The 25,975-nt window shown below is 42.9% G+C and overlaps 1 protein-coding gene across 13 annotated transcripts in view; it reads left to right on the plus strand.

Moving 5' to 3' along the window:
- Nucleotides 1–25,975, plus strand: part of NPRL3 (NPR3 like, GATOR1 complex subunit) — an 81,838-nt gene that overhangs the window by 7,264 nt on the left and 48,599 nt on the right. For 7 of the 13 annotated variants that reach the window (XM_080617580.1, XM_080617571.1, XM_080617576.1 and 4 more), the window contains 9 exons: nucleotides 3,505–3,634; nucleotides 6,638–6,712; nucleotides 9,738–9,891; nucleotides 10,720–10,801; nucleotides 17,416–17,553; nucleotides 18,288–18,444; nucleotides 20,084–20,190; nucleotides 21,659–22,030; nucleotides 23,788–23,917. In XM_080617580.1, the coding sequence (XP_080473706.1) occupies nucleotides 3,551–3,634; nucleotides 6,638–6,712; nucleotides 9,738–9,891; nucleotides 10,720–10,801; nucleotides 17,416–17,553; nucleotides 18,288–18,444; nucleotides 20,084–20,190; nucleotides 21,659–22,030; nucleotides 23,788–23,917 (1,299 nt within the window). In that variant the 5' untranslated portion in view covers nucleotides 3,505–3,550. Of the gene's footprint in view, nucleotides 1–1,251; nucleotides 1,416–2,140; nucleotides 2,322–2,761; nucleotides 2,992–3,504; nucleotides 3,635–6,637; nucleotides 6,713–9,737; nucleotides 9,892–10,719; nucleotides 10,802–17,415; nucleotides 17,554–18,287; nucleotides 18,445–20,083; nucleotides 20,191–21,658; nucleotides 22,031–23,787; nucleotides 23,918–25,975 lie in introns of those variants that run through there. The other 6 variants (XM_080617573.1, XM_080617574.1, XM_080617583.1 and 3 more) reach the window with 5 other exon arrangements.

Consider the following 25,975-nt stretch of genomic DNA (forward strand, 5'->3'; position numbering starts at 1 on the left):
TAAATCACAATGTCTGTAGAAAATGTACTGCCAAAGGTTTATGCCAGGATAATTACAAAGGTCCTACTAACATTTCTGTGCTTCCTGTAGGGTATCCAGAATGGGTGTGGGACTGTCCCTTCTGTGAACTGAGAAAGGTTGTGGTCCTCTGAGAATGCAACAAGTATAGCCTTGGCATTGTAGTTATTCCAACAAGGAGCCCTAAACCAAATTGCTGTCTGATGAGCAATAACTTAAAAGTTCAGATCAGTGAATAAACTATTTAATCTCACAGTAATGACAGAGAACTCTTCAGAGACCTGATTTTGAGCAGCTGTGCTGGTTGATTGTTCTTGATGCCCTACTATGTTTAACTGGATGACTGCACTGTACCCCCTTTTTGGATGCGTGGAGGAAAAACCACTTATCTCTACCCAGGGCCCCAGAAGTATTAAACAGCATCTGTAGTCCCTGCTTAACCTAAAGATGCTCACCTACATACTCAGCTCCCATTCTAAAGTACTTCAAAGAAGAATTCTTTACAAAAACCTTGCTTTCAATTCCTGTGGTATATAAAAAGTTACTAGCCATTCTTGGGGGAAAATGTGAATTTGTGCTTGAGGTGCTTTTCCCCCTCCTTTTCCATGTGCTAAAGCAATTGTTGTTTCACCTGGGTTTCCAGAGGAGATGCTGGTGACTGCAGTCGATCTGCAGTAGTGTGGTTTGTATTGTAGTGCGAGATTGTCTGCTGTTGCTGCTATATTGAGCTCATGAGAGGAGTGGTAGGATATTTGGGGCAAATTAAAGCTTTTGTTTCTTGTGTTTAGTTTCTGCCTGCTGAATTCCTTTTTACAGGAGAGGTTTGCTTCCCTCTGGAAATCATAATGCTCAGAGTAATCTCATAAAAGGAGAAGGGACTGTTACTGCCCAACTGTGAAACCTAACCTGCTTCTAAGAAACTCTTGGGCTCTGATAAGTCAGTATTTTTAGGTTATCTAATATACCCCAGAGATTAGAAAATCAGTCTTAAAATATTTAAAGTAAAAGTGTCATTTTCTAAGATGATTAATTGAAATGATGGGAATAGCGCATCTGCTGTCCCTCAATCTCCCTATCATCCTGAGGCCTAAGAAATGTATAAGTTAGGAAGAGCACTGGGGGAGAAAACCCTTAAACCAGCAAACCCAATGAATTTAGGCAAGGAGAATGGGGCTGGAGTCCAGGTCACTCTTCGGAGAGTCTGTGGTGATACCGGGTGTCTGTACCCATCAGGTACCATCTGGGTAACCCATCACAGGGTTATCTATCCTGAGCATGTCATCCGGCTGCAGTTACAGTACTCTCCCAGAAAGAGAAGTCTCTGCTAGTGAGAAGATACTGAGGACTTCACGAAATCTACCTTTTCACCTCTTCCTCCCCACAGAGCCACCTACAAGGTAGGGCAGACAGAGGGTTGTTGATGTCCTGAAGTCTCCTTGGGAACTCCTGAACTGTTAATTCAGCATCACATCTGTCTGTTAAAAGATATGCTAGTGTAATTTCTTGTAAAAGACAAATCTTAACAGTGCTGGAAGTCATTATGATGATCAGTTTTCCAGCTCCCAAGGTATCCTTTGCCAAGGCTGGGGAGGGAAGAGTAACTAATTTCTTACCGACAAGCAGGCAATTTCTAGTTTACCCTCTTTCTGCCTTCACGCCCCAAAACATATGCTCGTTTTGGATCCATTGCTATTACAGTCTTCCTGGCTCTGTGATGAGCCTATTAATGAACACAGCTGAACAGGGCAAAAAAGAGGGGGAAAACTCACTGCTGTCATGGTGACTCTTTTCCCTATCTTGAATGTGATCTCCAGAGACCATCAGTGCAGGTCCTGTTTGAGGATGCTTTGCCCTTTCTTCATGAACTCCACGTGTTATGCAGCTCAGTGCAGTGGCTGAAAAGCATAGGCTCAGTGATCTCAGGAGTCTCTGGTTAGTCTCCCTGTCTCTCTGCTTGCCCTGAACTGTGTTTGGAGCAGTGGTCAGGGATTTGGAAGTTTGTACACAGCTGCTCTTTCCATAGCCAAATGTAAGCAATGTGCTGTGGTCAGGATGACTTGTTTGTACAAACACTGGGGCTCTGAGAGTTTGTAAAGCCCCCATGTTGTCCTTTCATCTTCAGCATATATAGGTCTCATAAAAGAAATGCACCCTGGGTCATATGCAGATGGATACACACAGAAGACCTGGCTATGTGCATTTGCCTCAATTTCTGTAGTACTCCATAACTCAGATGAACTAGAAAAATGGTACATTAATTCCTTTTCTGGGCATCGAGGGCTCACTTGTGGCTAGGAGATAAGGTGAGTGCAGCACACACCCATGCCTGCCCTTTTCTCTGAGTGATACTAGGTTATCTGGGATACCTGCCTGGTGTAGGGGGATGGTCTGACAGAGATACATGTCCCAGAATGTAAATTAAGAAAATTAAGTAAGCATTTTTATTCCTAAAAACCTGGTCTCATCAGAAACTGGTTTGAAATTAATTTGGTTAAATGGGAACCTCCAAGAGATCAGATGAGGAAACAACTTGCTAATGTCAAACCTTGCAGTGCTGCTATTCTACAAGTTCCCTCCAGCAGCCAGCTGAGGTCCTCCTCCCTGTGGATTTGAGCTCCACCATCTCGGGAACACCCTAAAGAAAACAAGTGTTTGTAGAGACCAGGCCAATGTTGCAAGGCCGTCAGAAAGAGCAGTTGCAGAATTCTTTCCTTATTACACTGGATTCTTACTTGTTTTGCAGCAGTAGCTGTCTTTTACAGGGCAGACTCCTGTACTTGCATTCCTGTCCCGTAGCTGCTTTCTTTCTCACCACCAATCCAGAGTAATCCAATAACACCATGGCTGGTGCTGAGAAGAGCCTGCCCTGTCATGAATTTATCTCAGTTTGGTTTATCAAATGAGAAAGCCCAGGTGAGGCCAGGCAACTCTCAGAAGGACGCCAGTGGTCTGTTGACCACAGGCTGGGATCTGGTAAGTGAGTAACTCACTGATGAGCTTAGGGAAAGGAAGGTCAAGTGTTGGTTATATGTTTCTTCAAATTGAACCAGCTCTTTCTTGCATTCCCCTCTGCCGTACTGGGTGGCTTGAAGATCTGTGTGCTTGAGTGACAGGCTGCGTCAATATGTAGTTGCTTAGTAAGTTCATTAACCTGCAGCTAAATCCAGGCAATGGCTAACTCAAGCTGGTTTTATATTTAAGCGAACTACATCTAATCTTTCCAATGTATTTTGCTCAGCATGTAATTAAATAAGCATGACCCTGCAGCCTTTGTCATGAATGCTTCCTGTTTCATAATTGTGATGATCTGAGAGATGTAATTAAGGGGTTCTTAATTTTACATAATTGGTGGTGCTCCAGGTACAACAATTAAACACAACTTTCAATACTTCAAAACCTCATGAGTTAAATATATCTCTATTTGGAGGAATATTCTGGGGGTATGCTTTTTGAAAATTGTAATAACTTCTGTTTCTGCTCTTCAAGGTTTTCAGATGTCATCCTGGCAACAATTTTGGCTACCAAGTCAGATATGTGTGGAAAAAAGTTTGAACTGAAGATTGATAATGTTCGCTTTGTTGGCCATCCCACATTGCTTCAGCATGCCCTGGGGCAGGTATGGTATGAGGTCCACTCTGGGGACCTGCCTTCTTTACAAACTGCATTGCTTAGGAAACAGAATTCAGAATGTGTGTGTTGGGTTTTGATCCTGTTTTTGCTTTCTGATGCACAAAGCTGTCTTCTCCTTCCAGATACATACGGTGAGTGGCAAACTGAGCGAGCTGTGTCAGTGATTCACAGAGGCCCCTTTCTGGTTACTGTAGAAAAGTAGTGTGGGTAAAGAGATGTACTACTAAGCAGTCCAGCTCAAAAAGCTGTTTCTCATTATATTAGTTATTGCAAGTTAGCTTTTTAGCACCTCTAATTAGTATGGCAGTTAAAAAAATCCAAAACCTTCATGAAGTCTAGAAGCCTCATTAGCCTTGTTTGGCTTTTAACTCTAACTGGTGCTGAAGATCATTTACAAGGCTTGGTTAGAATAGGCAGGAAGTTGAAAGAGGTCTAAAATCTTCTTGTGGACAAAGTCACAAGATGGACTGTAAGAATGAAGTGGGCTTTGGTAATTTCTGAATTTAATGCTGATTTCTCTCGCACTGAACTGCTTTGGTCTCATTTTTCATCACATTTACTAAGTCACTCATTTTTTCAGGAAAAAAATCTGCTTGCCAATTTTATCGTTCTCTCTATAATTAGAGATGGAAACAGATTTGTTGGCATCTGCTGCTTGATATTTAGAGGACCAGACTGCTTTAATCGAAGTGAGGAGCTGGCTCCTAGCATCAAAAGATTCTCGTGTTCCACTTTCGAAACTCATTCTGAGGTCTACCAGAAATGTGATGTAGGGTCACTGAGACTCAGTCCTCAAATGTTTAAGCTGTGTTGGAAGAGAGAATTCAGGCATCCCCAAGCTGTGCAACTACATCACCAGCCCCAGTCAAGGCAATGATGAACCAGGCGCAGGGTTCATACGGGTCCCCCAGCCAGGAGCAAAAAGGAGACAGGACCAGAGAAAGGGCTGGAGGACAAGACTGCAGTGTTCTTAACCAGAGGTCCATCCAGGAGACAAGCTACCTATGACAACGTAGGCTGAAGGCACATCCTTGAAATGGAGCTGGAGACAGGCATACCTACAGGCCCTGGGCTGAGCTTAAATGGGGCTCCAGAGATGAGCCTGAGGGACCCAACTGGGATGGATCAGGGCCATTAAGACTTGTTGGTGCCCTAACAGCATGGTATGTTGTCTCACAGTATCCGATTCCTTTAGTTTGTTAATCTTGTCTGAAAGGCACAACTTCCTAAATGTGCTGTAAATGAGGTTAAAAACTTGTAATTGCATTTCTTCAGCACATATTATTATACATTCTCTCCACTTCCCAGTCAGTTTTATCCCATTTGCATGAAATGTCTCTTCATTTCCAGTATGTCCAAATAAAAATGCATCAGGGTAAATGAATGAAGTTATAAAGTGCTTTAAACACTTTGCTTCTCCTTTTAGGATCTTTTCGGGTATGTCTTACCACCCCAGTAGGCACACCAGAAGTTTCTAGTGTCTAGAAACTTCTAGATGTGGCAGCCATCTCTGCTAGTTCATTTGAGTCATCTGGGACCCTTTTGCAGTTAGGGGGAAGCTAGATGGAGCTCCTTTCCCATAAAGCAAAGGCAGTGACTGGGGAGACTTGACAATATCTGGTTTGGGTTTCTCCAGGGTTCTTCCTATAGTAAATTAATCCACAGGACAGCTCAGCAAATTCTTACTCAGATGAGATTCAGGAGTTACAAGAGCACAGGTAGTTAATCCTGTGTGCCAGACTACCTTTTATGTAGGAACATTCTGAATTCTTCAAATTCCTTCAGCATTTTCTCTTCCAGTTTAGTCATTTCTTCTTTATTTCTGGACAAGAGGTGAAACAAAATCTAGCCTGCATCCCAATTGATATTAATGGTGCCAGTTTCTTTGATTTTAAGGAGGGGACAGAATCAATCCCTACATTTGGAAATGCTTTTGAGTTGCTATTAAAGTTCACGAGGCATCCTGGAACCTGTAAGTCCAGACAAATAAACACAGTAAATTGGCTTTACCACCCTCCTGTCATGGCCTTTTTGACAAGACTTCACTTATACTTAAAAAAAAACCTTAAAATTTTGTTGCTTCTTTTAGTTTCTCTAATTTTTAAGACTGCTGAGTGAAAGCACTTAGATTTTGGAGCTTACTGCTGAGCAGTTTGTTGCTGATACTTGGGACCTGTCAGGAAGAGTGGATGCAGTTCTGCTTTTGCCAGCATCCCTGCATTTGCTCTGTCTCAGATGCTGCATTAGCTACACATGCTCGTGCGTTGGGTAGAAACCCAGTATTAGGTTGCCTGGGTGTTTGGCCCCATAAGTTATAGCTGATTTCACATGGGATTGGATGGGTGTTCAGCAGGGAACTTTGGGGGCGACAGAAATGTCCTCCGGCTTTTGTGCTCCATCTTGTGGTGACACTTGCTTGATTCAGAGTTGTTTGAATGCACAAGCTCAACTTGCATGTGGTGGCTTCCACTGTTCCTCCCCACCAGAAAGTCTGCACCTGTGTTAGGGCTGAAGTTCTCTTCTGCAGAAAGAATGGGGGGGGCTGTAGGATGTGTTTGAAATCCTGCAGGAAGGGAAAGACAAACCTCATATTTTAGTACTGCACTTCTAGAGTGTATTTTTTTGTCTGATAAAAGCAACAGTTTGTAACATGACTCAATCCAAATAGGGAATTGAAAGGTAGGGTCCCTAAGGATCCTAAAACACAGTAGTAAAGACACCTATTAAGACTGCTATATTCCATGGTCATGACCAAAATGCTTTGGTTTAAGTCTTCACAGCTTCTCAAAAAGGGCAGTGTTGTAGAGTAATTGTGGCACTTTAATTAGAAAAAAATAAAAATCATATTTTTATTTTTTACAAGTCAAATTGAATGGTATAATCTCTTTTCTCAGTAGACTTGCTATTTGACTGAGTTAGGCTTCTTTCCCCCTTGTTACTGCATCCAGTTGACACTAGCCTGTGGGATTTATTGAAAAATATTTTTCAGGTATCCAAAACTGATCCCTCACCAAAGAGAGAGATGCCCACAATGATTCTGTTCAACGTGGTGTTTGCACTAAGGGTAAGGACTGTCTTCATTCCATCTGACAGCGGGATGTGATTTGAATGTATAAGAGAATGCAGTAGATTCAGGTTCCAGTAATCTCTTGTAAAACATTTCATTGGATTTTGGATTTGAATTTGAAACAACAGACCTAAACAATGTAGAATATGGCACTAACAAGTTGGAAAGTTTTCGAGCCCAGTGGAAAACAAGTACTCTTCTGGACATTTTCTGGAGTGTTTGGTTTTATATATCCAGAGTGTGAAGACATGCAAGAAACCACTTCGCAAAATAGGGATGAACCCAGTTGCAAGTTCTGCATGTGTCTTGTCTTCCATTATTAATGAGCTGGTAATCTGCTGTGACTTTCTAGGCCCTGCAATTAAGGTTTGACCAGCAGAGCTGCGGGAGAAGGCAGCCTGGGTCTGACCATCCTGTGTGTCAGAAGCCACACTCTGTACCTGACTGCTCTGCTCCTGCCCAGGACCAAATCCATACAGCTGCACCCTGCTGAGCCTTTGTAACTCCATGCAGCTTGGACGTTGATGATCAGCTGTGCTCCAGAAGCAGAGGCAGTAGGCAGTGTGGAGAGTGGCTCATGTTTGGCCAGCCTTAAGAGTCAGGTCCCCACCATGGCCTTGGTCAACCCAAGCTAGCTCAGGGCAGAGTCATTCAGAAGCCTGGACTGGCTCAGAACAGCACTATTTTGAGCCCTTACTTGTGCTGTATGTTACAAAGGCATGTGCCTTTGTTCAGTGCCTGTAAGATTTTTGTTGCAGTTTTTTTCCTTTTATAATGAAATAGGCAGTATTTGAAAGCTGCTTCCTCTTAGCAATGAGATGTAGGGTACCAGGGAGCAGCAGCTGTAGCATTCTAAATCAGAAGAAGGTACAAGTAAAGAGGAGGGAGGTTATGATGCTCAGCAAGAACCTGGAGCAAATATATAGGTTTTGACTGGGATTTTTTTAGGCCTACTCTACTGACTAGATGTTGGTATCTGTGTTAAGGGATTCTGGCTGGGCTAATTAGGTGGTGTAAAACCCTAGAAATTTCAGGATGTTTGAGCATTACTTGAGTTTTGAGATCTGACTTTCTCTTTCCAGCCCACGGGTTGCATCTGTGGAGCCATCATTTTATTTTTGTGGCATGTACACATATGAAGAAATATTTTAAAAATAAAAGAGGGACTTGAAATAGCTGTCTCTATGGAAATTACTGATTTTTGCTTGACTGGATATAATGTCATGATTTTATATTTGTCCTTATATCACTAGTCCTTTTCTTACTGCTGGCTTTTCCATAGCAGCTAACATGGCCATGACCACAGTCTGGGTGGCTTGAGCTCAGCTGAAGAGCAAAATTTCACACAAGACAATTATCCCAGCAACCAGTCTGAACCAAGCAAGAAATTGTATGCTGGGTTCTGCTGGGGATCCAGAGTTCTTGTGCTTTGGGACATTCTTAAGTCAGGAAGTCCTGACAGGACTTGCAATACTGGGGTTGATTTTAGATTTCACACATTAAGAGACCTTACCTTCAAGGAGTTGTATTGTTTGGTGTGTTGGTAAAGTAGCATGCTTTGGTTGTAGGTAAGTGTGTATAGATGTACATGTGAACACAAACATGGATGCACATGGAGTCATGTGGAAGCAGAAGTGTTGATACCAATGCTGTTTCATTCACAATATTACAAGAGCTTGCTGAAATGCAGTGAAGACTACACCTAGCCCACATTTTTCCACAATCTAATTTCTAGTGGTTTTCCTGGGAAAACTTGCTTTTTTCTCATTTTGGCACTGTGATGATTCTGATGTAATTGTGCGTGTAATGTAGCACTAAATCATTTGCCAAATGAGACATCCTTAGTTCATAGAGAGCTGTCAAGTTTGGGGAAAGTGCTGTGCAAAAAGCAAGTGAAAATTTTTTCCTAGAATGGTGTAGTGCACTGCAGAGGGTGGGTGGAGGCATTCTGAGATAAAGATGAGAGTCCATCTGCAGAGGGCAGACAGAGCAGGCAAAGTCCCAAATGCTGTAATCAGCACCGATCCTGCTGTGTTCAAGCTTCAGGGTTACCAACGTGTCGTGACTCAGCAAGAACAGTGGAATCAAAAAATGATGAGTCATAGTTTGCTAGTTTACATGCCAAGTGTTCACTTGCTAGAAGTGTAAATTCCTTTAAATGTCTTAACAAACATTTAAAGCAGCTGCTTACTCAGACTGGAGCCACCAAGTCGTGTCATCCCCCCCCCCGCCCCTTCTTAGCTGTACTTAGGTGATAGATTTTTCCTGCACTTTCATTCTGTGACATGCACAAATGCAGTGTTAAATGTAAGCCATATTTGTGAAATGCTTGGGAGTGTAAATCCAAATTCATTCCAGTGTGGGATCAAATTGTTGATCCAGTGCTGATAATTCTCACATAGTTACTGCCTTGTCAGAATATAAGACAAACTACATATATAGGAACATGGAGTGAATGGGCCGTGTTAAAGGCACTGCAGTCCTCACACTGTCGGTGAATTTAACCTGAACATCATGACATTCTGCCTTTTCAAATAGCTTGACACTTTATTTTCTCACTGTGTAAAACCGAGTTCTTTGGTCTCTGCTAGCAGAACTCATTAGGCCCATTAACAACTGGAAGAAATAAACAGATAGGAGTTTCATACTATAGGTACTGTGTTTGTTTGATGCACAGACAAGTGTAGAAATCCCAGAGTCTTCTCTTTACTTTTGGACATCTCTTTCTGCTTTGCTGCTGCTAGAGAAAATGCCTTGCTTTTTCTGATTGCTGTAGAGGCTGACTTCTGGTATCTACTGAAGATAATTATTTTCATAGAATCATGGAGTGGTTTGGGTTGGGAGGGACCTTAAAGACCACCTGGTTCCAAACCCCCTGCCATAGGCAGGGATATCTTCCACTAGTCCAGATTGCTCAAAGCCCCATCCAGCCTGGCTTTTTGGCTGCTTACCCATCAGTGTAGTTCCATATACGTGATTGTGACTGAATGACTGACCTGTTTCTTTTCTGTGTTGCCTGTAGGCCAATGCAGATCCATCTGTGATAAACTGCTTACACAATCTTTCCCGAAGAATCGCCATAGTCTTGCAGCACGAGGAGCGCCGCTGCCAATACCTGACCAGGGAGGCCAAACTGATCTTAGCTATTCAGGATGAAGTGTCTGCCATGTCAGAAAGTACGTGCCGAGCTTAGCTTTCTGCAGGAATGTGTTTGTCCAGGAGCACTTCTTCAGAAAAGTGCTGATTGTGCCTTCGTACTCTTTTTGTGGCTGGGATTAGTATGAACAAGTTTTGGTGCTCTTTAGCATTCTGACAGTTTTTGACTGCATTTTGCCTCATCCAAGATCGCCATCCCTATGCAGAGATGTCAGCTTTAGAAGTGAAGCAGCTTGTTTACTTCCCTTGCTAGCTCAGTTCAGCACAGTCACTGAAGGATGAAATAGGCACTAAACCATCACATTTAGATGTGCCTGTCAGGCTGAGATGGAAGAACTCATGCAGCCTGCTTCACCCAACCTAGAGCAAATTTCCCATGCTTTAATGCTATGTGCTGAGTCACCAGGTTTCTTGTGTGGAAACTTTACTCTTACATGTTGTTACCATGGCTAGTAAACAGTTTCAGAGCATCTTTATAGCCTGTACTTCAGAGCAGTTTAATAATACAGAGTATTTAAGGTGAACTCTGACAGTGATGCATCATCTTGCTGCAAGCATTAAAAATTAAAACTCACATGCATGAAACCAAAAACATTTAAAATCATCACTTGTCAAATTCACAGTTACATGTGCTTAACCCAGTTGAGGTTTAGAAGTTGGCAATAATTTACTATTATTTTAACATGTAACCTGAGTTATTGCAAAAATGATTGTGGATTAAACACGGATGTAGTTTGTAGATTAAATGGATTCTGGCCCTGAGGTACTGGTTGATACCTAGTGGGGGAAGAGGACGCACTCTTTCCTTTGAAATCAGTTGTTTGCTTTCTTGTTTTGAAACTCCACAGCCACAGAAGGGCCACAGTCACCTTTTCATCACATTCTACCCAAGTGCAAACTGGCCAGAGATCTCAAAGAGACATACGACAGGTAAGTGGCAGTGCTTCCTCTCATGAAATCTCTTAGTCTCGTTCCTTAGGATATTATCGGCCTCTTCATGCTGTTAACTCATTGGGACTTGGGTTTTAGACCAGGAGGAGCAATGTGAAGTCTAGCTTTTTTGAAAGTTTGCAGAATTGCTATTGTAATCATTACCTTGGTCTCCCTTTGGATATGTTTTGGTTCTTAAAACTGTGACAGACATCACCAACTTTTAAGAATTATTTTCTTCCTTAGCACAGAAGCACATAATGATAAGTGAATTGTGGCATTGGAAAGTGTCATAATACGAATATCATATCACTGTAATGCTCTAAACCTATAGCCAAGAGAAAAATGCTGCATCTAGCACTGATGGCAAGTCAGATACTGCCCTGGCTTCGTTTGGTTACACTGTGCATGTCTGGACAGTATATTTGCATTAGGTGGTGAGACTTTCAGCAGAATGAAAAGTGTAACATGCTGTTTCTTGACTGGATTAAAAGTTCTGGCAAGGATTTCAAAGGAGTGTGGAGTTAGTGCTGAATTTCAGCAGGAGCCGGCACCAGCCTCCTCCAGCGTACTTCAGCTCTGACAGCTTGTCAGTGCTGGCTCCTCATGCAGAGCAGACGCTTCCATTCACAACATGCACTTGCTGAAAGACCTTGACAAAGGAGCACAGGAGGTTTTAGAGGGGAGGAAGATGATGTGCCCTTTGATTAGTGTGTTTGTTAGGGCTTGGGAGAATTGTGCTGGAGTTCCCTGATTGACTGTAGAGCACATTATGTGGTATTAGACAAACCCTTTACCCTGCCTAGATTGTGGTTCCCCATGTACAGCGGGTATAATCACAAGGCCCTATAAGGTAAGGCACTGAAAGCCTAAATAATTTAATGTTTGCAACGCACATTAGAAAACTTACAATAAGCTGTGCTTTGTTATGTTCAAGACCTATGAATTTCAGCTTGTTTGGAAGGCATGTTGTATATCGTCCCATACAACTCACATCAGACCTGTACTGAAGTTTAAAATAAGGCACTTTCTATGCAGCCTGTAATTCTAACATTAAACTTCACCTACTAGTTACTTTTTTTTGTTCCTCTAGGGCTGTGTATTTGTCCATGATTAGGCAAATCCTGATCTTGTTTTAATGACACAGTGACATCTTGTGGCATTTAGCTGTGACTGGAGAAACATGGAGTGTGCTAACATGACCCTTCCTTGACATAGACTAACCACAGAGAAACACCGTTGGTGCTGCCCCCAAGATGTAACAGAAGGCAGTGTCTCCCTCATTTAGGCATTGTGAGAGGCAGAGAAGCAGTGCCAGTTAAATTTTGACACTTTTGCATGAAATTGTCATAAGAAGATGTAAAAAATAAGGTGTTGCTAAAAATACAAAATGGCTGTGCATTTTATTGGAAAGCTCTATTTGAAGAGTAGTTAACGGTGTTGTTGGCTGGCTGGGTAATAAGGTGCTGTTCTGCAGTATTTTTCCATTAATACTGTATGCAAGAGAAGAGGAAATACACTTAATTATACCTGCACTCAGCTGAGTTGAGAGGGGCTTGAGAGGCAGGCATGGAATTAAAAGTGGTTTGTTTGGGTTTTTTTTTAAGGTAGAAGAAATGGTCTAGAAGTAGGATTTTTTTTATTCTGCAACTGCAGGATGAAGAATTCCTGTGTGGCAGCAGCTCCGGAGTAGAGTCTGTGTGGTCCTCTATGAAATGAGGATTAGTCACAAGTGACATGGGGTTGCAGAAAGAGTAAATAGATAAGTGCATAGAACAAGACTCAACTATAAGTTAGGAATCAATCCCATTCAGGATTGGAAAGCCCCTGCTGTAATGAGTATTGTATCCACTTTTTTTTGGGTGCCACATTTTGAGAAGGATTAGAGAGTGTGGAGGAGTGTGAATGACCTAAGAGGAAAGATCGAAAGATTGGTCTGTTTGCTTTAGAGGAGAAAAGGCTGCTGGGAACGGCAAATCTTCAAATGCATGCAGTGACAATGTGCTGTTTTAAATTTACAGAGATTTCTGGCATAGCCTTTGGCATAAAGGAACAGCGTAGGAAAATGGAGAGAGGACTTTGAATTGCAAATGGGAACGCGGCTCTCCATCTGAGATTTGCTCAAGCCAGCATTTCCTATTGTCTGCTGATTTCTGCAATTCCAGGGGAAGGCCTCTAGAATTATCTCCCTTGCTCCAAAGGTGCTGTCTAGCCCTTGTTTTCCTGTAGATGGTGCTGACGTATTTCAGGCAAGACCCAACACGTCCCTTAGCAAGTTGGTTTGTACAAAACCACAACTATGTGAATCAAAGTGTCCTTTGTGTTTTGAATGAAAAGCCTGTAATTTATAAGGCAGGAATCAATAACCAGGTCATCTTGGCCATAACACTACTGTTGCTATACTAATGGAATATTCTTAAATAGACAGTTCAGGAGTAATCAGCATCTAAATCCTGGGACCTTTTTTGACTCCAGTGGAGAAAACTGGAATGTTTCTTTTGTATTACTTCAGAAAATAGATTTGAGAGTCTTCTTATCGTGTCCCTAAACTTCAGCATTGGTATGGAGCAAAACGCATTGGCTTTAGGACCAAGAAAGTCCAGTTGCTGCCAGTACTTCCAGTGCTGACAAATTTACCAGTGTTAAAATGGGTGTCTCTTTCAAGCCAGCCTTAGGGAGCTTAGGGAGTTAAGAAGGCTTTTACGAAGTTTTGTCTGCAACTGCAGATAATATGTTAGCTTGATACTAGCTAACTGCCTGTCTGTTTTTAGCAAACTTCTCTTTTAGCTTTATAATTGGAATAAGGTGAAATTATGGGAAGGGTTTGGGGAAGGATTGTTTATTTCCTCCTTTTAATACGCAAAGAGCCTTTATAGATTTTTAGCTTAGTGGGATTTGAACTGACTGGTAGATGTAGCCTATCTCAGCAGCTCAGGGAGAACTGGAATACTTCTATGAGATTTAATGAATTATTAGTTGTGATTTGTGTGGCTGTACTGTAAAATTAAACCAACTACCATTACTTGATCAAAGGATGGTCAGTGTCTTCTTTACAAGGAAATGTGAAATCATTTCAAAGCTTTAAGTAGTCACAACTTGTAGCAAAAATAAACTCCAGAGCTACAAGCTTACCACTACTAAACTAGAAAATGTTATTAATTTCTGATAGAATAGACATAAAATGGCGTGTGTATATGTAAAATTTCATAAAATATGAGATGGGATTATCTTTGTTTTGTCAATAGTTATGAAAAGAATGTTACAGTTTTGTGGGATTCTGGCCAACTTCTGGGTTCCCATTTTGGGGCAGTGGCTCACAGTTGCTGCTCAGGGCAGAGCAGAATAGAGCAAAAGAGCAGTGATATTCCCAAAATTATTCCTCAGTTCCTACAGCTTTGGAGGTGATTTCTGTATATTCACTTCCCGGAATTAGTCCACAGTCCTGTGAGCCAGAGTAAATATCTAACCATCACAGCATCCCCTGATAAGGAGGTCCATGCCTTCACTAGTTTCTGTGTTTCTTTCTGTTTCTTTTGAACTTTGCTCCTTCTAGCATCATGAGATGTCTCGTAAGTCTTATGATAGAGACACTGAACAGCTTTTTTCTATTGTCTTCTCCCTGTCTCAGTTTTAGACTATGATACCCCCTCTCAGTATTCTTATCCCTCCGTGTTACTCCTCATGTATTATCTAACCAGAGATTTTTATTTTTTTTTTAAGTGTTGAAAGTAAGTTTTTCTGGGATAAGCTGGAATGCCTTTGAGGGTTTAACAGCCAGTTAGAGTATGTGGAGTGAAGCTATTTTTGCCCAGTTGCTCTCGAAGTCTGTGGGAAAAAGGAAAAGTTGGCAGCAATGTCTCTGGATACCAGTTAACTGATGGAGCAGTGGGCATGTAAGGCCAGACAACCCTTGTATAGGCCATAACTGCTCTGAAAAGAGCTTTTGGAATTACGGCAGATAATTTAGTGAAAATGTCAACTCAGTGAAAAAGCTCAGGGTGCAGGAACACTGCAGAAAATCCCTGTAAAATATGAGAGTAGCTGCGAAAGGAGCAATGAGCAAAAGAGCCTTCTGTAAATTCCTGGTGTACCTACTGCACCTTTGTGCAATTCTAGGTTTCCTGTCAGGGGCTACTTAAACTGTGTCGCTGAGGTTCATGGTGTGCAATGCAGCCAATGCAGTCTTCTCACCTTCCCACAGTCCTGCATCTTTCTGGACTCTTTGCTCCACAATTTGGGTTAGTTAAGAAGAATAAAGTAGAATAGACGGTAGGTTACTCCCCAGTGTGACTTTGGAAACTTATTTTCTTGGATTTCTTTTCTGTTGCTGGTTTTTGCCATTCTGCTTCTGCCTCTAAAAGAAGGTGGCTTCTGGGTCTGCTGGTCCCCAGCCAAAGCACTTGAGGCCAGCTCACAGAGATTTGTGAGGCTCACAGTAAAAAGCTTGCTAAACAGATGACTTCATGGGGGATCTGTAAAATGAAGGTAAATGTGGATCCAAACTTCACTTCCTGTGGCTTGACTGTATTTCATGTTGCTAGAATCTTTGTGTACCTATTGGTGAAATTATTCAACTCCATTGGCTGGCTAAGGGCAGTCACATACATTACTGCTGGAGAACGTGGCTTGTTCCTTGTCAAATTTTTAAAGACTTCAGTTATTTTGCATCCAAGGAGGGGCAGGGGAAGGAGAAACCATGTACATAAAGCTATAATGAAGGCTTGAAATTGTACAGTTGAATGCAAATGTAGAAGAATGAAATTAAGATCCAGACCAGAACTGAAAATCTGGTTTTCTTGTTGTCTTTAATTCTAGGCTCTTGTATATTGCACTGTAGACAAAATTACGCTGTGGGGAGTGTAATTATCTAATTAAAGCTTCTGCCTTGGTGCACTTGGACCAAAGAATGAAAGGAACCAACTGTATTTTCTTCTGTTTCCTGAAGGTTAAACTGTGCAGGGAAAATATCCCTGTAAGTGTTTCATGTTTTCATGTATCTCTGCTGCTTTTTGGTAACCTGTTTTAACAACCCCAGTAGTTTCCAGGTAGTCTTCTATCTCACTTGCCACGTTCATTTATTGTCATGTTTTCTCTTGTATTTGGCCTGGTAGATAGTGCATATAAGTCCTGCTTTAGGATGCCCTTCATCTTGATGTGTTTTGAGAGAATCCAGCTTTATCTGTCAGTTGGTGTATGTCTGGTGGGATAAGCAGTGTTACCGGTTTTCTTGCATTTAATGCAAGAAAAATGGAGGTGTTTGCTGTGCTTTGCATGTTCCTTCAGGGTTTGGAGCCTCTATTCTGATGTGAGGTGGTAGTGCCAGAGAGACAGTGGAGTCATCCTCTCAAGGAAAACATACATAATATCTACTTTATTTGCAACTCGAAAAATCAATATTTTTGGAGGTCACTGCAAGATCTGAGAACAAAACCACAGCCTGTGCTTTTGAAAAGCATTGTCTGCAGTGAGATTGCCCCTAATGAGTCTGATCATGCACAGAGCAGGACAGGATCATGTCTGTTCTCTCACCACTCTGTTGTGGTTTGGTGAATATTATACCGGCAGCCAAAGCTGCCCAGTGTTTTTGTTTTAAAGCTGAATTTGCAGGTCTCTCTAAAGCCTCTATCCAACCAGATGAACTTGGAAAAAGAGCATGTTAGTTTGTGGCCTGCAATTGAATGCTAGGTAGAATGTTGAAATCACCACATAAAGAGTTTCCAAGGCATGTATTTGCTCCCGGCATGTTCCTGGCATGTTGTTAAATATGCTTTATGTAGAGGGGAAATTCGTGGGTGTTATTGACACAAAAGTCGTATTGCGAGTCTCAACACTCTTGAATTTAAAATTCAGACTGCAGTTGTCAGAGTGCAAACTTCAAAACTGTATTTTAGGCCCTCTTCTCAGTGAAAGAGGCTTATAGTTGCTTTCAGGCTGAACATTGAGTGTCAGACTTTATTGTCATTCCTGAGATGTCTGTAATTTCCACTCCAGTCCTGTTGTCTGAAGTCAGCTTAAAGGCTTAGCTTAGCCTCTGTGGTTTCCTAGAATGAAGAAGCCATTTAACCAGGCACGTTTGTGATTTCATGTGACAAGCTGGAGCAGGTTAGTAAGAAATAAACAACCTAAGCAGAACCAAAGGAGTTCATTACTGTGGAAATGTGCTGCTTGTAACACCCCTTGCCCAGTACAGACATCTCCTTTTCTTTTTTCTTGGAGAGGAAGATGGAAATTGGAGGTGAAAACGTTGCACCAAATTCATCTTTGCCCTTTGCAGCTCTGGTCTAGGGAAATCTCTGCCTTGCAGTAGTTTTTTCAGGAAACTCTTATCTTGAAATACTGCTGCAATGTTAAGAGCAGAGGGAGCAGAAGATCAGTGGGGTCATGTCTTTCAGATCCCTCCAAAGTCTCATCGGGAATAATGCTCTGTAAGTACAAGTTATGGAAGCACTTGCAGCTAGGAATCAGCCGGCCCTCAGCCAGTCTGGGGATATATAAGGGTACATTCAGCCTTTTCTTGTCCTGATGTGATTCCTGTGCAGGGGTGAATTTGGATCACTATTTTCATTTGTTATACACAGTAAATGCTGTATGTATTTATTTTCTATCTATTTTAGTCTCTGCACAACGGGGGTGGTCCGTTTACATATCAACAACTGGCTGGAAGTGAGTTTCTGCCTGCCTCATAAAATCCATTATGTTGCCACAAACTTTATACCCCCTGAAGCAATTGAGAGAAGCCTGAAATCCATCAGGTAAGTGCAAGCTGTGCTTCAGATCGTGGCCAGCCCTTCTCTAGTTCCAAGTGTGGTGCCACAAATGCCTCTGCTGGCAGAGCTGGGGAGATGATGTGACATGAGCTGTAGTGGTGGTGGCACGGGTTGAGACAGGGCTCCCTTGAATCTTCTGCTGTGGTACCATAATGGCTGCTGTGTATGTGGTGGTATGAAGCAACAGCCTTTGCGTTGATATTAGGTGGTTGTACTGAGGTGATGCTGCAAGAGAGGTTTGTGCTCTTTCCAGTCACAGGAATTGTGTGTTCATTTTAATCTGACCCAGAAGTAATTTTGCTTTTAGAAGAAAGAAAGCCCAGGCCCTGTGATATCCTATTTCCAGCGTTCCACGTTTACGGCTTTTTTACTTGCAAAATAACTAATTCTTGCTTTTACTCCATTCTGTATTTCAGTAGTGCAGATGAGCAGTTTTCAGACTAGTTCCCCAGCCTTAATTGCATACTAGCACAGTGCAGTCTTTTTTCTCTAGTCTCTGAGGCATCCAGTTACCATATAACCCTTATCCCTTTCTTATAGGGAGCGTCTTACTTTGCGACATAAAAAGAAGCTTATTCTGAACCCGCTTACACCAAAAGGATGAGATTAGAAGCTCGTTTTTTACCAATAGACTGACCCCAGGAATCATGGTCTGGGAATAACTAAGCCTTCAGGAAAAGCTGTAGTTTACTGTGCAAATGTATTCTATTTTTCTGCAGGCCCTACCATGCCTTATTACTTTTAAATGATGAGAAGTCATTGCTTAATGAGCTCCCGTTGGACTGCTCTCCTGCCCTGGTGAGAGTAATTAAAACTACCTCTGCTGTGAAGAATTTGCAGCAACTGGCGCAAGATGCTGACTTGGCATTGCTGCAGGTACGGGGAACTGTCAGCAGCAGCTGAAATCCTTTTAAATCATGAGGTGTTTTCTTTCTGTGTTCCACTGGGTTTCTGTGGTACGTGAGCACGTCAGTTCTGTCCATGTGAGCAGAGTGCACAGAGAAAGCGTGAGCGTTAGAGCTCACAGGGGGAAAGGTTGAAGAAATGAAGGGCAGCACTACAGTGAGAGCACAGTCCTGTAGCTGGATTCAAGCTGCAGATTGCTTTGGAGTAGCAAGGGTGCCTGGAGGTCTCCAGTCCACACCACTGGTCAGAGCAAGCCCAGTAAAGCAGGCTGCTCAGGGCTTGTCCGTTCGAATTCTGAGTACCTGCAGGGATACCTCCCACAGCCTCTCTGGGCCCTGGTCCAGCATTTGACCAGCATCAGAGAAAAAACTTTCCTCATATTTAATGGGAATTTCCCATTCCGCCTTGTGTGCATTGCCTTCTGTCCCCTCCCTGTGCCCCTCTGAGAATAGCTCTCTCTTCTCTGTGCCCTTCAATTAGGTAGCTAAAACCAGAGCAAATAGTACTCTTGACTTACACCACAGTGGCCTTGTCTTGGTTCTGCCATCTTGATGTCTATGTGCAAGTGGAGGTATCCAAAATACAAGTGAAAGTTTACAGCTGCCATGGCCAAACATGTTACTTTTCCTGGATCTGTGAAGATCTTTTCTACTGAAGTGTGCTGAAAGCCCATGCAAATCTACCTATCGTTTTCCCTTGTTATGCCAGTGGAGGGAATGAGACTCTGGCAATCATGGGAGACACGAGACCACTGAGAGGTGTGGATGACTCTGCTCATTGTGTCCCTTTACTTGTCAGGTGTAATGATTATAGTAGATTCAGACTTGGGGACATGATCTATGCTTTGTGTGACAGGGCTTGTCATCTCAGATGCTCCTGGTCATAGGTGTGCACCTTTTCTTCTTTGAAGGGGAAGGTCCTATTTTGTAATAAAATTTCTAGGCTTGCTTAGAGTGGTCTGTGGTGTTACTTGGCATTATATAGCTGTGGGATGAACTCTGGAAATTCCCTGCTGCTTCTGTAGTTCTGTTCTCCACAAAAAAGCAAAGTTAAATGCCTCTAATGATACAGGCTGGATTTTGTGTCTCCTAGATGCTATTTATGTGGCTCTTCCAGAGCCATTAACAACCACTGACTTGTTTAACACATTAAAATACTTTGTGTAGCTCATTACTGAAATATCTCAGTGCATTAAAAAGGCAGTGTTGGTTTCCTTTATGTTTGCCTCATAGTAGAGGCTGATTCTTTTGTTTTATTTTTCATGTGTAACACTTAATGCATTTTGTGCATAAACAGAAATAAGGTTTTGGGGCATGAAAAGTAACTAAACTTCTATTGATACAGCATGAAGAAAATTCCTTTAAGGCAGGAAGTACTAAGTTGCTTAGAAATGCGAAGTGAACCTTTGGAAATTCATAACCTTGTCAAATGCTTTTTGATGTGCCACATGTTATATTAAACCGTGAATTTATTCTGAAGGCAGGATGAAGGGATAGAACATTCTTTCATTTCAGCACAAACACAACTCTTCTGTCATTGTGTGGAACTCCTGCTGAGAGTTTGAATTTTGCTTTTGCTCACCTAATCTTTCCCTGGTTTCCCAATGCAGGTTTTCCAGCTTGCTGCACATCTCGTTTACTGGGGAAAAGCAATTATTATTTATCCACTGTGTGAAAACAATGTCTACATGCTTTCTCCAAACGCCAGTGTCTGTCTGTAAGTAGAAGGAAAATGAGTTACTGTGGCAACAAGGTGGTGATAAGTGCAGATATGCACTGCAGATACACTTCTGCAGTGATGTGGGCTTTTGGAAGTATTTACCTTTTAAAGCTACTTTTAGTATTTAAGTACATTTGCTTTCCAAATGCCCATATCAGAAAGGCTGTATGAACCTGAAACAATATGGAAACGTTTACAAAACTGTCGTGGTTTAAGCCCAGGCCATAAATCAGAACCACGAAGTCCACTTCCCCCCCCACCTTTCTTCCCTCCGCTTCTGGAGGGACGGGGAGGAGAATCAAAAGAATGCAGCTCCCACGGGTTGAGATAAGAACAGTTTAATAACTAAGGTATAACACAAATCACTACTGCTACCACTAATAGTAATAATGATAAAGGAAATAACAAGGAAGAGAATACAACCGCTCACCAACCGGTACCTCGCCCCCACCCTGCCGCGTTCCAGCCCTTCCGGGGGACTCTCTGTTCTACATCCCCGGGCATGACGTGCTATGGTATGGAATACCTCTTTGGCTAGTTTGGGTCAGGTGTCCTGTCCCTGCTTCCTCCCGGCTTCTCCTCCTCCCTGGCAGAGCATGAGACTCACAAAGTCCTTGGTCAGGATAAACATTCTGACCAGCAACTGAAAACATCGGCTTTATCAATATTTTCCCAGGCCGAAAGTCAAAACCACAGCGCTGCAACAGCTACTAAGAAGGAGAAAAAGTGACTGCTGCTGCTGAACCCAGGACAGTATCCACCCCTTATTCCATACCATTCACGTCATGCTCAGATCCCACATTTTCAATATACAATCACTTTCATCTCAGTGCACTCTTATCTTAGTGCACGGACCAATCCCTATAAAGCTGCTGAGTTCATTCAGTCCATGATGGTGGGCTCCATCTCTTGTAACAGTCTTTCAGAGCAGGAGAGGCCCATTGCAAAGTCCACCCCTCGATCATGAGTCCATCTCTATGTTGCATCTCCGCCCTGATGGATGGGCCCATCAGGCTTAAAAAAATTCACCCTCCCCTGCAGCAGTCTCTGCAACTTGTCGGGGACTCCACACAGCTGCCTTCCATCTCCGATGCTTCCAAAGCACTGGAGGGGCCCAGTGGATTAGATACTCGCCCAAACTGTCCCACACACCATGACACTCGTGACTGTCCAGCCTTGGGGAAAAACTCTCGGTCCCCCTGTATTGTCTAAACCCAGACAAGACCCAAACCTGACTCTGCTTAACTCTCGGGAGCAGACAAAATGGTTGTGGGTAGAACACACTCTGTGTGTGTGCCAACATGGTGATCCCCATCACAATCAGCAGGCAGGTCCCAAGGGTACTCAAAGGCCATTCAAAACTGTCAAAACTCTTAAATGCTGCTGCTGTACTTGTCACTGGGGCTGGTGTAGCTGCTGTGCTTGAAGGCTCTCTCACCACCAGCTTTGCTTTTTCTGAGTCCAGATCTTCCTCCTCTGCCTTGCTGGGAAATGCTGCGTGGTCTCCTGCGTCCTCCTGGGGCTCGGGCTCACGGGGCTCGGCGGACGGCTGCTGGGGAATGCTCTCGGCTGCCGCAGGGCTGGGCTCGGCCGTGGGGCTCGGCTCCTCCGCCGCCTCCTCCCGCTGCTCCGCGGCCGCCTCCTTCCCCTCCTCGGCAGCCGCCTCCTTCCTGGCCTCCGGCCCCGCTCCCGCCGCCGCTTGGTCCCCGGGGCCCCTCTCCCGGGCCGCTTCGGCCGCTGCCGGCTCCCGGGGCCGCTCCCCCTCGGCTCCCCGCAGCCTCACAAAGACGGAGGCGAAGACGAGGGCCAGGACGGTGAAGAGCAGCGGGACGGCCAGGTACAAGTCCACAGCCACGTCCATCCCGCCCTGCTGCCGGAGCCCCCCCGTATCGCAAGCCATTACCATAAAGTACAATGAAACAAGAACCTTAGCCCAAGGCCCACACTTGATAAACACTAACACAGCAAATACCGGCTCTAAGTAAGTTGCAGCATACTGAAACTGTGACATCAAGAGAAATAACTTTGAGAGCCAATAAATCAGCATTGTGCCTCAGTCAGATCTGTTGTTATCTCAACCCTTCGAGCCCCACGTTGGGCGCCAAAAAGAACTGTCGTGGTTTAAGCCCAGGCCATAAATCAGAACCACGAAGTCCACTTCCCCCCCCACCTTTCTTCCCTCCGCTTCTGGAGGGACGGGGAGGAGAATCAAAAGAATGCAGCTCCCATGGGTTGAGATAAGAACAGTTTAATAACTAAGGTATAACACAAATCACTACTGCTACCACTAATAGTAATAATGATAAAGGAAATAACAAGGAAGAGAATACAACCGCTCACCAACCGGTACCTCGCCCCCACCCTGCCGCGTTCCAGCCCTTCCTTAGACTCTCTGTTCTACATCCCCGGGCATGACGTGCTATGGTATGGAATACCTCTTTGGCTAGTTTGGGTCAGGTGTCCTGTCCCTGCTTCCTCCCGGCTTCTCCTCCTCCCTGGCAGAGCATGAGACTCACAAAGTCCTTGGTCAGGATAAACATTCTGACCAGCAACTGAAAACATTGGCTTTATCAATATTTTCCCAGGCCGAAAGTCAAAACCACAGCGCTGCAACAGCTACTAAGAAGGAGAAAAAGTGACTGCTGCTGCTGAACCCAGGACAAAACCAAAATGCTTTATGATGTTAAATAAATGAGTGTTTCATAGGAGTATGTTTCATAGTGTATCTGGCAGACAGCATCACCTGAAATTAATCAAAAGTAGCAAATCAGGCTAGGGTTGCTATCGCTGTTGTTTAGTATGATGGCATTTTCCACTGATAAGCCTTCTCACAGACAGAAGGCAATGTGGCCATTTTGAGAGCAGGCAGCAGCAAAGAAAAGAAGATGTGGAGGCAGTGGTGGGTATTTTTACTCTGCCGAAGATTGGCAACTCTTATTGTGTTGGGTTTTGAGATATTTCTAGAATCTGTGTTGGAACTCAGTTATAGGAAAATAGTTTTAAATCTAAACTTCTCTGATGGGATTATAAAAATAGAGCTGGAAGGGACCTGGAGGTCATTCAGGAACAACTGTTCCTGTGCTGTATATGGCAGTGCTGTTCTTGAAGACCTTTGTAGATGGGAATCCTAAGTCAGAAAGTTTTCCTAATATTTAACTTGACTCTCCTTTACTTCTGATCAGTCATATTGCTTGTCCTGTCAGCATAGTCAGGGAGAACAGTCACATCTGCAGTTGCGTTTTGCATATTCAAAGCTTGTATTATATCCTGCTCATCCCTGTCTTGCCTTAGCTGCCCAGTCCTTGTTCCTTTGATCAGAGATTGTGCAGGTTTTTATCATTTTTATTTTTCTCCTTTGGATTCTCTCCACACCTTGAATACTGTACTGCAGCTGAATGCAGTGCCAAGATGAAGGTGTGTATGCTTCTTGCTTACTTTTGAAGGATGCAGCATGCCATAAACTATCCTTACTGTTTTTTCTAGATCACAGACAGTGTTCACTTGGGAATTGGCACTTCTGTAATGCTTGAGTGGATAAGTGTTGCACTGATGAGCAATATAAAACTGATTTCTATCTTTGTCTTTTTTCTGCAGTTACTCTCCTTTAGCAGATGCATTTTCTTGTCAGTTCCGGGGGCACAACCTGCCATCAATGCTTTCCAAGTTCTCCCTTCCAGTGTCACTCTCAGAGTTCAAGAACCCACTCGCGCCACCTGTTCAGGAGGTGAGATGGAGAATGTAGAGAGTTCCTTGTTCTTCTGCTAATGAGAACAAGGAATAGCATTGCTTCTGGAGTAGTCTGGAACCTGCTATTGTAGGTTTAGAAGTTGCCAATTCCTGTGTTTCCAACCTTATGATTTGTTGTTTCCTATTTGCGTGCCAAAAAGCTTTGGGGATGTTCAAGGTGAAGCTGTGCGGATGCTGTGTGCTAGCAAAGCACATCCTAAAAGAAAAATCAGAATGTTTCTTTTCCTTGAGTGATTTTGTAGGGAAAACTGAAACTCCATTTGGTCTGTTGAAAACTGTCATAAATTAGTAGGGCTGAGTGCAAGTTTGTGGATTCCTCACGATCACATTTAATTTTATCATATTCCATCTGTTTTAAGTTCACAATCTGGATTTAAAAGCAAACTGTCTGTTCACTTAGCTTTTGCTATGAAACTGGAATTGTATAAAGGCTGTTAGAGGAAGTAGACTCAGCATGTAGTCAACAGAAGTCCTTGTGTTACAACATTAGTATTTTAATTTTCAGACTTTGGATAATAATATATGTATTTTGGATTTGTGAGCTGTTGTTTTGCTTATGCATAGATCATGGCTTGCAGCATTTCTGGGAACTGGTGAAATTCAAGAGAGAGCTCAATAATGTGAGGTCTCCTGGCTGACACTGTTTTATTCCCCAATGAAGGAGCTTGGACCTCTGAACACAGCACAATGTGGCAAAGGAAGCACAGGCAGATTTCTTTAGCTGTTTCTTGTAGTGTGGTTTCCTAGCCTTCATACTTTGATGACTTGCTGGCTATATGAATTAAGCCACTGTTCAAATATCTGGAAGATTAACATCAGTTGCGCACACAGGCACAATTGTTAGAGAAGTATTTGTTGTAATTACAGGTCGGCAGAGATTATGATCAGAAAAAGAGAAGAAGTGATGTAGAGTCTAATCCCAATAGTATGTACTGGTCAGCTGCCACCTTGGGAGGCAGGGGAAGAGCAGTTTTGCTGGTTTGCCAGTACTTTGTTGTAGTTACAGACAGTTCAGTGTCCTGAAGATTGAAGCTGAATTAATAGCATTAATTTTATTCTAGCTGCAGTAGCTTCAGGAGTCATTCATATTCCCAGTACTGCTTTTAAAATTAATTACTTGCCTTAATACTTCGCTTTCGATACTTCTGGTTGTTCTCAGACATCCTGCTGTTTAAAACATATAGATAAAGTCTGCCTCTTAACTGCTGCAGTTATGCCTTGAAACAACAGTGCACACTCAATGTTTGACAGAGCTGTTGGAGTGTTAAAATGGATGTTTTAGAGTGTGCACCTCCTCTCTGATGATCACCCGTCTGCTGTAGGGTCTTAAAGGTCAGCAGCACGGCTTGTTTTCATCGTCATTTCAGTGTGTATGGAAGGATGAAGGATGATGCTGTGAAAAACTATGGAAGTGCCTTCTACAGTCTGAAAAGGGGAGGTGAGAACTGTGGTTGCAGAAGATTCAGGGCCACGTTGGCAGGGCATGTGTGTGAAGATAAAGGAGCTCACTGTACCCTGGTGAGCTGTTCTGAGCTATGGCAACTCAGCTTTTGATAAAGCTAAGTATGACAGTTCTTGCGGGAGTTTAGATTAGAGAGACTTTTGAGATGTTTCCATATCAGTACATTTTCTTCTACTTTGATGCCTATGTCATTTTTTGTTAGGAACTAGAGTGATGAATCCAGTCCTATCCTGAAGTGACTACTTCAATTGTAATTAAGCTCCAATTGTAATTAAGAGAGGTCTAGTCAATACAGCAGTTAACCTGATGGAATGTGGGTGGGTTTGTGTTCTGCTGTGTAATGATAAAAGATGCTGTACTCTGAACTGTAAATATTGTCAAATTGTATTTGCTTTGCCTTTGGATGAAAAAACCACCCAAACTCAGGACTTTTCACTGAAGTTTTGCTCTTTGTGTACATAGGAGGGAATGGTGGTTTTTAACTTCATTTTCACTGGTATTCTGTTATCTTGTGCTTTTCATCAAACTGACCATATTGTCTCTCTTTCTGAAGGTCATCTGTGCTAGAAGGTC

This window comes from Psittacula echo (assembly GCF_963264785.1).
Source record: "Psittacula echo genome assembly, chromosome: 5".
In the NCBI taxonomy this organism is placed as follows: domain Eukaryota; kingdom Metazoa; phylum Chordata; class Aves; order Psittaciformes; family Psittacidae; genus Psittacula; species Psittacula echo.